The following is a 13,939-nucleotide window of genomic DNA, read 5'->3' as shown; positions in this document are numbered from 1 at the left end:
ATCCTGCCAAGCTTCAGTGCCCTACCCCAGCAACGATACAACAGTAAGCCTGGAGCCGGGCTTACAACATCAGTCCTTTTTCTCAAAGATGAAACCCGTGTTTCAATTCTTTGCCAGCATGCAATGACCTGCTTGATGGAGCAAATAGATGAGCCTCAAGGTGAACTTTTCACACACTCGAAATATCTTTTTTCCACCTTACAAAATGACAAGTTACCATGCAACAATTTACAAGCAACTAAGTGAATTAACCTTTGCTCAGCAATGGACTTCGTTGATTGTCCTTTGGAATGCAACTTGCTGCCAATAACTACGGCTTTTTAGATGTGAGATATGACCCTTAGGCCTAACCTAACCCCAAAAGCTAGTTCATGAGGGGAGGATTTACCAAGTCCATATAAGCAGGCCACCAATCCATTCCCCAACAAATGTGGGACTCTAACCCACTCCAACATTAGAAAATACGCTAAAAACAGAAGTGTAAGCAACATTAACATCATTGAGATTGCATACTTATCCAATTGCTAATCATTAGGTAAACAAGAAAAGTTGAAGATCTTCCTATCAAGTTAAAGTAGTAGTTAAAAAAGGACATCGAGAAATACTTCATACTATGTCCGATGAGCAAGCGAGAGACACGGAAGGACGGAGAATCCTATGCTCAAAAAGTGGTGCAAAGTACCATTGCACTTTCTTTTTCAAGTTAAAATTGCTCAATGTTAGGCCGACTCAAACCTATAGAAATCAGATATCACATTGAATTAACAACAAAGAATATAAAACCAGAGAGTCAAATCAGCCAAATTGTCTAATTCACAGTTTCTGGACATTTGAAAGTAAACACTAAACAAGCAATAAAAGTCTGTGTGCAAAAATCTGGCAAATGAATGGAAACTATAGAATCATAGAGCCATAGCACTGCAACCACTTATGCTTCCCTAAATTTAAGCCCCAGTAGTTGACAATCTCATACATCACGGGGACTTACTAATGTTAACTAGTGGTTCCACAATTTAAATACTAACGCCAGATGGTAGACTGTGGAGCAAAATAGACTGGGATGTATGACAATCTTTTAGCAAAGCCATAAGGCACTATCACTATATGCGGCCAAAAACCAATATCTAGCATTTAACAACTGCAAACTTGAGAGGGCTATACAGTAATAAGAAACACCAAAGGGCAATGATGTTTTATCTAACGATATGATAAATTGACCATGTTCTCATTGAAAGATAAAAGACAGGTTGGTTCAATATCATTGCTGCAGCGTAAACTGGATAAAACAAACTTGTGAGCACACGAGTTCAAAGTTGGGTAAACATTTACCGAAACAGGATTTTTCCACCTAACCAATTCAACTTACTATGGTTAAATGATTTAATGAAGTAAAATATATATTAATTAACCATGGTTAAGTTATATGTTCAAACACATGTCATACATCATTGCTTAGGTGCAAATACCCGCGGTCGCTAAGTTGGTCGATCTTTCGAGCTCTGATAGACCTTCGCCAACATCCTTCGAGTAGAGATACTGCCCTTTTCCAACTCTATTAGCTACTGCTGCTTCAAGTTCTCAGATCTCCTCAATTACCTTCTCACTTCAAAGTTAGCCAGAGCAAAACCTTTTTCACAATTGTATGCTTTAGCATTCCCTTGAGGTATTAAACTCTTGGTCCTTGAAGAAAACATGAAGGATCTAGTGCAAAAAATACTTGAACAAAACGATTATGAAATAAGAAAAAACATATTGTATAACACCAACCATGTTCTTTCTGGATCAAAAAATTTTCGTGATGTGTTTGTAGCCACATTGTTATTTCAAAAATTGAAAGAAAATTAGTCCATACCAGAAAGATCTAAAACTTGAACAAATCAATCCAGTAATAAATTCTAAAAAGCATAACATGCACAGCATTATACTTCATCTCCTTTTTTAATCTTTCTAACTATTTGTATCAAATCGACATTCCATTACTTTGGATCAAATTACATTCATAATCCGTATGCACCATCAAACGACTACTTGATGAATTTCCTTTTTAACTAACAAACACAACAAAACCAAGTCTTTACATTTCAAAAATGCTGCATTCATACATAACAATTATCTCAATCCATCACGACCTAACATTCAATTCATAGAAATCCTTCAATCTCGGACCCATTGTCAATCTCCTTTCACTCATCTCTTTCACAAGTTCCTTAGCTTCCTCGAATCTACTTCGAGTAATCAATTTGGTCGCCAATATACCAAAATTTTCCGCATCCAATTTCAAGTCTCTCCCTGCATTACACCTAACAAACTCAACCGCCTGTTCATAATAATTATACTTCAAAAACGCGTTGATAATATGCGTGTGCGTGCAATACAAAGGCGAAACTCCATCATCCACCATCCTCCTCAACAATGCCAACGCCGCTTCCAATTCCCCCGCTCTACACGCGCCTAATACAAGTGCATCATACGTCCTCGTATCCGCCCCTAACTCTTCCTCATCAATCTTTTCCACAACACGAGCAGCAGATGTCAAATTCCCGATGAAACAATAACCCGTCAACAAATAATTATACGCGGTCAAATCGGGACTAATTCCGTTGGATTTCATCACATCCAACATGCGCCACGCTTCATCGAATTCCTCTTTCTTCGTAAGCGCGTTAATTATAGGATGAAACGTGGCATTGTTTGCTGCTGCGTGTCCTTCACTCACCATTACTTCAGCAACGCGCGTGGCTTCCTTAATAAAATGCATTTTCGATAGACGCGCGATTAGACAGTCGTAAGAGCATTTTCTAGCGAAATTATTGTCTAATTGAGCTATCGTTTCTAATAGATCGTTAAGTATGGTGAGGTTAGTTGTGGTAATGAATTTGAAGGTGTTGTTTGTGTTGAAGAAACCATCGAGCACGCGCTTGTTGAGAAGGCGACCGACAGTTTCGAAATTTCCTTCACGGCCAGCTTGGTTGATGCGCGTGTCGTAGTAATTGCAACTGGGAATGCCTGGGATAGATGCGAGAGAAGAGAGAAAACGTGATGATTTTAAGGTAGAGAGCTTGCGAAGTGATAGCATTTTCGAGGGTTTTTGTTCAAGGAGAATTATGGATCGTGTAGGAAAGGGGATTCGGGTTGTAGAACCCAGGTGTCGCTTGATTTTGGGTGTGTTATTTTGGGTCATTTAGGAAAAGACCGGAAGTCATATTCCATGTTCGTGGACTGAAGCCCATTTACTACATACTTTGGGAAAGATGGGGGTCATTCGCACAAATGTTCTATCTCGGGTACTCTTTAATTTTTATCCCTGAAATTTGTGATCTTTAATTTTTGCTCTTCAGCATTTTTGGCACGGCAGAATTCGCTCCGTATAATTTCTGTTTAGCATCAGCATATGTATTATAACATACACACAAATTATGCCGGATAAGACAAAACTTTCAACACTCAACATAATATGAAAAACAATATAGTTTTAGATTTCGTTCGGCATAGTTTATGTTTAGTTACGGCATATGGTATCATAATATCCACACAAATTGTATCGGACAAGACAATTTTCAACACTCAACATAATCAGAAAAGTACCACAAAATGTATGTCACATAACTCAATTCCTACGTAATTTATGCCAAGCGAGGCAAAAGTTCAATTGCCGAAGATAAAAAGTTACAAAAATAATGCCTTGAGAAGCAGGTCTGAATATTTTCATTAAATAAGTAATAGGGCCAAAAATTAAAAACCAGTGCGTTCGAAGGGAAATCCGCGCAAAAAAATTGGAACAATGGGAAAGAGAAATTGATATAAATAGCCACGTATCAAAATAATAGCCCGTAAAGATATATTTTGTGTATATTATATATGAAATATACACTCTTATTACAAAATAATTTATTATATATATATATATATATATATATATAGAGAGAGAGAGAGAGAGAGAGAGAGAGATTTGACTAGCAAATCTAATTATTTTTTACCAACCGGTCAAATGTGTAACTTGCTCAATGAGAAAAAAGCCACTTTCTAAACCGTTAATTAAACTTTACGTGGTATGTCAAAAAATTGAGAATTTTACATCCACATGCGTAAAAAGTCTTCTAATTACCACTCATATAGGTACTTTTAACTAGGGCGAGCGTTCGGTTTTTTGAAAGTGGACACCGAACACCGCACCGAATTAATTCGATTCGGTTTGATTTTTTGCAGTTCGGTTCGGTTCGATTTCGATTTTTCTAATTCGGTTTTCTGCTTGTAAAATGGACTTTCTTTACCAGACGGCATGCCATTAAGCTCCTCAATATTCTGCTTCCATTCTGCATTCACCTTCTAGCTGAAGCTTTCTTTTACAAGTTTTAGTATATAAATATGTTTGGTTATTACATGTCCAAAATGCCTCTTGGTTCTTAGAAGTTGATGACACCAATTATTAAACTGAAGGTATGAACTTGGCTAATTAACTTTGATCTCACTTCTCAATATGGTCAAAATTCAAAATAATCCAAGGGAGAATTGATATGTGAGATGTGACAAATTTCGTGCTAGTTTCCTCCTCTTGCATAGTAAGATTTCCTTTAAGTTTGAACCTTCTTTTTTACTTTAAGCACCTTAGTACAAGCAACTTGTTCCCACCACATAAAAAGGAACAATATATGATCCAAGGCACAAAGATAGAAAATGAATTTTGATCAGATTCTTATAATCACCATATCTCACTAACCTTTCAAAGAACAAACTAAAAAGTAATACAAGAAAAAAAAAGAAAAAAAACAAGACTGATAACAGCTGACCCTATAACATTGTTTATACCTTGCACATGCAACTGGTGCTTAATCATCATTAAAAAGAAAGGTTGATTTATTAAGTTGGTTTTGCTTCCATCGGGAACTCTTATTCACAATATTCAGAGTCATACTGTGCTAGGCAGTAGACAAAATTATAATGATCTCAATACACTATATAGTAGATCTACCATACTCCCAAACAGAAACAAAAGTAAAAGATTCTTACCTGTAAATTTTCAGTTTAACCGAAAAACTGGTGAACTGAAACCGAACACCGAATTTGTTATTTAAAAAAAATACTGAAACCGAACCAAAATACAAAAAAAAACCGAATTAATTTGGTTCGGTCCGGTTTTTCAATTTTCGGTATTTATGCCCACCCCTACTTTTAACAAAATAACAAAACATATAATATTTTGCAATTAATATCAATTTAAGAGACAATGAGTACCCCTTGATTTTAGGGAAAAAGACATACAATGACCAACATGCCAAAGTAATCCACATTTGGGTCTAATGCCATAAGCTGGCCGGGTTGCCTAAACTATTCCCAAGCGATGGCCAGCCCAGCAGTCCAAACGCCTTTAAAAAAAAAGACTTTTTGTTTTAGTCGCCACTAAAAATCCGCTGAAAAAAGGGCTATTTGTGGCGACTTCAGTCGCCACTAAAGATCTACTCTCTCTCTCTTTTTTTTTTTTTTAAGTGGCAATTAAAAAAGTCTTCACTGAAGGTTAAAATTCATATTGAGCCTTCAACAAATGTTTCAAAACATGTATAATATATGTATACTTATACAGTGATTGAACTTTCAAAAAATACTGCAAAACATGTGTAATATGTGTATATTTATACGTTGATTGAGCCTTCAAGAAATATCTCAAAACATGTATAATAATTCTTATGATACATTTTTTATACATATACAGTAGAGATACATATCGCTTTAAATCTCTTATCCGAATCTCTTAACCTTATCTGACTTCTTTTTATGCTTTTATTGAGCCGAGGGTCTTTCGGAAACAGCCGTCCTACCTTGGTAGAAGTCAGGTCTGCGTACACTCTACCCTCCCCAGACCCCACGATGTGGGATTTCACTGGGTTGTTGTTGTATACAGTAGGGATACATATTCTATACAGCAATGATACATTTTATATACTAATGTAACCATCATGGAAAACTTAACAAACTAAAATATATCAACTACAAACTAATAAAATTAGTAAGTATACATTAATCATACATTTACTAAACATAAATTATACGTTAATTATACATTTATTATACATAAATTATACGTTAATTATACATTTATTATACACGTATTATACAATAATGATATAGTTTCTATATGTATGATACATTTTCTATACATATACAGTAGTGATACATATTCTATACAACTATGATACGGTTTCAATACGTATATGTATGATATATTTTTTATACGTATGATACACTTTCTATATAAGAATGATACAGTTTATATACATATGTTGGAATTATATATACACTTTCTATACAAGAATGATACAGTTTATATATACTTTCTATACAAGAATGATACAGTTTATATATACTTTCTATACAAGAATGATACAGTTTATATACATATGCTAGAATTATATATACACTTTCTATACAAGAATGATACAGTTTATATACACTTTCTATATAAGAATGATACAGTTTATATATTGTATATGTATGATACATTGTCTAGACGTATGGAACACTTTCTATACAATAATGATACAGTTTATACATAAATTATACAATAATGATACATTTTCTATACTTATGTGTGGAATATGTACAATATGTGATTCAGTAGTGTATAATCAATGTATAACTAATGTATAATATATGTATGATTAGTGAGTATACAATACATTTATTATATACAAATTACACAACAATGATAGAAACCTATGATACATTTTCTATAGATAGACGGTAGGGACACATATTATATACAACAATGATACTTTTTTATACGTATGATACAATTTTGATACATTTTCTATACATAGTTGATCTTTAGTGGCTTTTATTGAACGGAAAAAAATAATCTTTAGTGGCGACTTTTAAGTCCTCTTTTTTTTTTTTTTTTTTTTTTTTTGCAGCGGACTTTTAGTGGCGACTTAAAGGTCGCGCTGGCTACACTTGGGGTTTGGAGAAACATGAGCCATCCGGTGGGAATAGTTTGGGCCGGATGGCCCTTTATGTCCTTTTCCTTGATTTTATCCCCTAAAATTAGAAGATCGATTTTCCCCCAAAAGTAAGATTAACCCTTAATTTTAGTATCTAAAATTGAAAGAATTGATTTCCCTCCAAAACAAGATATTTCTCTCAGTTTCTTTCTCAATACTCCATCCATCAGCGTATTAGCCATCGTCCGTGACATCATTTGCCTTAATCTTGACATTAGTGGCTGGATCTGCTCCGGCACAGGTCCTGGAGCATCTCCGACAGCTTCTCCAAAGAGCTCAACGTTGTCAGTTGCGTCGCGCCCAATCTCCATGAGCAAATAGTTCAACGAAAGAGATTTGGATAGATCCAGCGCTGGCAAATCTCTTTCCCTTATTTTTATGTTTTGTATGGAAATAATTTTTGCATTCTATGGTGAATGGATGGAAATTATGGTGGTTCATGGTGGTTTTGTAGTGGTAGTTTGAAGATGGAAATGAGTGTATGTTCAGCATATGTTATTGTATATATGGTGTATGCCATGTGTATATATGGTATATGTTTATAGCATGTTCTATGTATCACAATACATGCATTGATATACGTATGATATACAAGTACATAAACATACAAGTCTGTGTATTGTTGTATGTTATGACATGTATATATCTTTTATTTTTTGTGTATCTGAATATATATACTTGTATGTCATGTGTATTTCAAATTGTATGTATTGGCATACAAATGGTATAAAATAATATACAATGATATACAAGTGTACATGGAGAGAAGAAGTTATATAAGCCATGGAAGAAAACTTCCGTGAAAAATCAACTGATAGACCAAGTTATTTGATTTTTTAGTGAAACTCTAGCAATTTCCAGCGGAGAAGTGGTGGATGGGGGAAGGAGTAGTGGTAGATGGCGGCAAAGCTGGCGACGAGGATTATTTGAAAGACAAGATAGGAAGATCTCCAACATTCTTAATTTCCTGAAATTTATTGGAGGTTGTATACATTTTGTTATAAAATTATTGCGAGTTGAAAATATGGTTCGACCGTTGGATAAGGTAATTAAGGGCCTGCTTTTCCATTACTAGGTAAATGTCCCACTAAATCTTAGCCTTTTTAATGCTGAGATATCATTTGAATGATCATACCCCCAGACTAAAATACCGAAACCTTTCAAAATTCGAATATACCCTAGCGATTTGAAATACATACCAAAAATATTTCCACAGTTAGGAATAACATAATTCAAACTTGAGGATATTTTCACGGAATGTCCACGAACGCTTCAAAGAGGTAGCATGAGTGAAATAATTCTTTTCACATTATTTTATTCATGGTATCACGTTCAAACTTCATGATTTTCAATGAAATTTCTACTGGAGTTTAAAAGAGATAGAGTAAATAATTTTTCATATTTAGAATGTAGATAGAAAATCCCTGTAAAATGATTCTTATACAATCAGACCCTCATTTGCTTTGCTTATCTTGATATTTTGCTGTGATTACTTGCATTTCAATCCTACTTTGAGTACACTTCTTTTGAGCTGAGGGTCTATCAAAAATAACCTCTTGCCCCACAAAGGTAAGGGTAAGATCTGCGTACATCTTACTCTCCCCAGACCCCCCATTCGTGAAATTACACTGGTTATATTATTGTTGTACAATCAGACCCTCTATAACGGTCTAACAACATTTCACGAAAAAATAACTAAGTTTTCTTTGGTACTTATTTTTTATGTTATATATACCTTACTATAATAACTTTGTACCTAACAATACAATTACAATTTTGTGAATTACATCTATAATAACCTTACCTAATTTAATTTCTCCCTTCCGTTGCTAATAATTTGGATAATTTTTATTTTGCACCCGTAATTAATTTTGAGCTATTAATTTAAATAACTTTCTTAATTTTGCACCCCTAATTAATTTTGAGCTATTAATTTAAATAAGTTTTTAGCTATTAATTTAAATAACTTTCTTATCTTTTATAGCATTAAAAATAATAAATAAATTTTTTATTGAATGATTTTTATCAATAACAAATAAATAAGATTTAAATATCAAATTTTTTTATAATTATATAATTGTTATGAAATAATATTAAAAGTATACGGCAACAAAAAATATAGTCAAAGAAGTTGGGGGAGAAAGAAATATTTTTATTGCTCTTTCAATTGATGTACAAATAAAATAAATTGAGTTCCTATTTGTAGAAGAAAAAAAGCTGTTGCGAGGCTTTTCAGGAAGCTGCTGCGTACTTTTCAAAAGTTGTTGACAAGCTGCCTGATTGAGCTACTTGCAAGCTGTCTGCTTTATTGCAAGCCTAATGAAGCTGCTAAGTTGTTGACAAGCTGCCTGCTTGAGCTACTTGCAAGCTGTCTGCTTTATTGCAAGCCTAATGAAGCTGCTGCAAGACTTTTCAAGGAGCTATTTGCCACTTGATTGCATGAGCTACTTGCAAGTTGCATGCTTGATTGCAAGTTTATCCAATTTCAAGTCTATTCAAGAAATCGTGCATTTGAATCAACATTAGTAATACAATGATTTATAACAATAACAATTAATTACTTTAAAAGATTAAAAAAATCAAAACAAACGAAACTACTGTAGAGAGGTTTGACCGTTATTACTTACTTTTTGTTATTATTCATCAACAATCTATGTATGTTATATCCTCTACATAATATGTTCGTGAAACATAGAATGTCAATGCTCAAGGGCGGTCAGACAATGCCATAAAACCATGACAATGGGTCGGGTCGGGTCGGGGGGTGGGGGTTGGGGGGGGGGGGGGGGAGGGGTTTGCAAAATTTCAATGGTTTTGCCTAAACCAGGAACCAGAATAAAGTTACTTTTTTCGTTTGGCGGGCTTAATAAGAACTTCTTTCGTCTCATACTAAGTGTAGCAAAAAAGAATTATTGCATAATAAGAGTTTGTTTGGATGGACTTAAAAAAGCCGTTTATAAGCAAAAAAAAAAAAAAAAAAAATGCCACAATTTTTTTTTTTTTTAACAGCTTATAAGCTGCTTTTTAGGCAAACCGACTAATTTATTTTTTTAGGCTTATTTTAAGTACAAAATAACTTATAAGTTGGCCAGCAAAACACTCAAAAAAGCTAAAACAACTTATAAGCTAAGCCAAACGAGCTCTAAGTGTTATCTTAGGAAATCAAGACATAAATTAACTAGTTTTTTCAAGTCTACCCTTTGACAAAACGTGACAAGTTAAAATAATATCTAAATGATGATTGAAAAAATCACATAATAATTTGGTATTGTTGGATTCCCAATGTCAAAAGATTTACTACTTGTGCATGCTCTAATTAAGAGGAAAAAGTAATTAATTTTTATTATGTAGGGATAATTTAGTAAACTTCACATTGTATTATTAATTTTCTTAATATGCATATTTTTGATAAAGGCGATACTTATTATGAGACGGAGGGAGTATGTGCAACTCTATTTCCTCCTTATCAAATTATTTGTCTCTTTATTGTTTTGTAGGTTTCTTAAGAAATATTACTAATTAAGAAGGATATTTGACTAACTTTCCTCTTATTTATGTCAAATTATAATCTCTATTCATTACATTACATGGAATTAGTTACAGAATTTGTCAGTAATCTCCAACTAATTAATGCTAAATAGCTTCAAGCTAATTTTTTTTTTTTATAATCCGTAGCTAAATATGATTAGCATGGAATTTTTGTTGTTTAGTTATAAAATTTTGTCCGCAGCTAATTCCTTATTTTCTAGTAGTGTTAAATGTTTATCCTATTTATGTATCATCTTCATTAACAATAAAATTACACTAAGAATAAAATAGTAAAAATTAAAAATTAAGTTTTAAACTCTAAAAAGATAAATAATTTAAAATAATTATTTTTAATAATCACCGTAAATAATTTGAGACCGTAGAATTACAAGTTAAGGATAGATAAGTCATAACAATTGAAGCTATCAGGCTGCCTCTTACTTTCTCTCTCTCTGGGGTCCAAACCTGTTTACATTAAATTTTCGCTACGAGTTCCGAGGCCTAGGGCGTTAATTGCTGCTGTTCACATGCTGTCATAGTTTTTGGCGACACCATTTGAGTCTCCCATGCAAATTTCTGCAAGTAAAAATCCTCCTCGCTGCGCCGTCGTGAATATTACTCACATTTAATGCTACTACTCCTCCATGGCGTTACTTTCAATATTGCAGTGGAATTTGTGGTTCCTGCAGGCTTCACACAAGCACAGAATGTGAACGAGACAACGCAGAAATTTGCACCTTCCTTAATGTACTCCCTTCGTCTAAATATGTGAGATATTTTTTATTTTTCAAGAGCTAATTCAATTAAGTTAGACCTGAATTTCACTTGATCAATTTAATATTTAAATTAAAATTTAAATATTATAACTATAAAAAAATACTATAAGTTGCAATTCTTCTCATACTAATATGATATAAATATATATTTTAAAGTGGTTCCTCTTATGCTTCGATCCTTCTTCGGATCCCGCATAGCGAGAGTTTAGTGCACCAGACTTTTCTTTTTTATAAATATACATTATACAATAACAACAACAACAACAACAACAACCCAGTGAAATCCCACATCTTGGGGTCTGGGGAGGGTATAATGTACGCAGACCTTACTCCTACCAAGGTAGGATGACTGTTTCCGAGAGACCCTCGGCTCAATAGAAGCATAAAAAGGGGGTCAGATAAGGTTAAAAGATTTAAAACGATATTGCAATGAAATAATGCAAGCGACACAGTAAAACAGGATAATCAAGGAATTCAAAGCGATATGGAAATGCAAATCACGAAAGCGGCACAGATAAAATAGAGTAATCAAAGTACAGAAAGTAGCAAATAATAACATAAATCAAAGCACAAGAAATTATAATGCGCTAATGCGCCTACTAATAAGGAAAGATAACGAGACTTATATACTAGCCTTCTACCCTAATGTGGGTCCTCCACACCTTCCTATCTAAGGTCATGTCTTCGGTAAGCTGTAACTGCGTCATGTCCTGTCTAATCACCTCTCCCCAATATTTCTTTGGCCTACCCCTACCTCTTCTGAAACTATCCATGGCTAACCTCTCACACCTCCGCACTGGGGCATCTATGTCTCTCCTCTTCACATGCCCAAACCATCTCAGTCGCATTTCCCGCATCTTGTCTTCCACCGAGACCACTCCCACCTTATCCCGAATAGCCTCATTTCTAATCCTGTCGCTCCTAGTGTGCCCACACATCCATCTCAACATTCTCATCTCGGCAACTTTCATCTTTTGAACGTGAGAGATCTTAACTGGCCAACACTCCGCCCCATACAACATAGCCGGTCTAACCACCACTCTGTAGAACTTGCCCTTCAGTTGTGGTGGCACCTTCTTGTCACATAGCACTCCTGAAGCTAGCCTCCATTTCATCCACCCTACCCCAATACGATGTGTGACATCATCGTCAATCTCTCCGCTGCCTTGCATGATAGACCCAAGGTACTTGAAACTACTTTTCTTTTGGATGGCCTGAGCACCAAGCCTAACTTCCACGCCAACCTCCTAAGGTGTCTCACTGAACTTACACTCTAAGTACTTTGTCTTGGTCCTACTCAGCTTAAATCCTTTAGACTCCAAGGTATGTCTCCAATCCTCTAGCTTAGCGTTAACTCCGCTACGAGTCTCATCGATCAGGACTATGTCGTCCGCGAAAAGCATACACCATGGCACCTCACCTTGAATTTGTCGCGTCAATCTATCCATCACCAAGGCAAATAAAAACGGACTAAGAGCTGATCCTTGATGCAACCCCATCACAACTGGAAAGTGCTCTGAGTCCCCTCCTACTGTCCTTACTCTAGTTTTGGCTTCCTCATACATGTCCTTGATCACCCTAATGTATGCTACAGGTACACCTTTAGCCTCCAAACATCTCCATAGGATTTCTCTTGGAACTTTATCGTAAGCCTTTTCTAGGTCGATGAATACCATATGCAAGTCCCTCTTCCTCTCCCTATACTGCTCCACCAGTCTCCTCACAAGATGAATGGCTTCTGTAGTTGAGCGTCCCGGCATAAATCCGAACTGGTTCTCTGAAATAGACACGCCTCTCCTCACCCTCATCTCCACCACTCTTTCCCACACTTTCATAGTATGGCTTAGTAGCTTGATACCTCTATAGTTTTCGCAACTCTGGACATCCCCCTTGTTTTTGTATATGTCACGACCCAACCCCGTGGGCCGCGACTGGTGCCCTACTTAGGCACCCCAACCAGACTCACAACCAGATTATCGTATTCAGACTCATTAAAACTCAACATGCGTTATTCGAACCGAAAATGAACAGCAGACGCCAGCCGCAAACATTTATCGAACACTTATCTTAAGCGGTCGCCCGTTCAAATTAGTCAAATCAAAATCAGAAAGGTGGCGGAATATACGTCGCCCAAATGCACACACACGTACAAACTCGGGGGCCGTCTTGGCCATAGTAGCGTACGGGCCGCTTAAGATAGCACAACAGATTCACATACAAACACACCGGACCCACGACCCACAAATCTGACTACAGGCCTCTAAACAAAACAGAACATATGAACATATGACGGGACAGGGCCCCGCCGTACCCACACATCCACAAATGTACCGAACACATACGTACAACGGAAGATATGTACCAAAAGTAGGCTCCGAATCAAGGGGAGCTCTCCAACACAGCAGAATGAGTAGCCTAAACTGGAGGACCACCCAAACGAGCTTCTGTACCTGCGGGCATGAAACACAGCCCCCGAAGAAACGGGGGTTAGTACGGGAGAAGTACTGAGTATGTAAAGCAGAAGGTACAGAAATCACAAACACAGCTGGAGTCAGAAAGAACAAACACACCGCCAACGTAAACAAAGCAAACCTGTGCGGGAGGCGAACGTACAAATGCAATCAAATCATGTATAGGGTTTAG

At 35.7% G+C, this 13,939-nt stretch overlaps 1 protein-coding gene across 1 annotated transcript; it reads right to left on the bottom strand.

Moving 5' to 3' along the window:
• Nucleotides 1-1,863: 1,863 nt before the first annotated feature.
• On the bottom strand, nt 1,864-3,181 carry LOC132637965 (pentatricopeptide repeat-containing protein At2g40240, mitochondrial-like). The gene has a single exon (XM_060354973.1). It carries the CDS (start codon nt 3,179-3,181, stop codon nt 2,123-2,125), a length of 1,059 nt encoding a protein of 352 aa, XP_060210956.1. The 3' UTR covers nt 1,864-2,122.
• Between the last annotated feature and the right edge of the window lie 10,758 nt (nt 3,182-13,939).

The sequence above is a fragment of the Lycium barbarum genome, chromosome 1 (assembly GCF_019175385.1).
Source record: "Lycium barbarum isolate Lr01 chromosome 1, ASM1917538v2, whole genome shotgun sequence".
Taxonomy (NCBI): domain Eukaryota; kingdom Viridiplantae; phylum Streptophyta; class Magnoliopsida; order Solanales; family Solanaceae; genus Lycium; species Lycium barbarum.
The sequence above is the reverse complement of the archived record's forward strand: the minus strand, read 5'-3'. Positions and strand labels throughout refer to the sequence as shown.

Coding starts and splice junctions, on each gene's coding strand:
- LOC132637965 (XM_060354973.1), bottom strand. CDS start 3,181: ATGACCCAAAATAACACACCCAAAATCAAGCGACACCTGGGTTCTACA.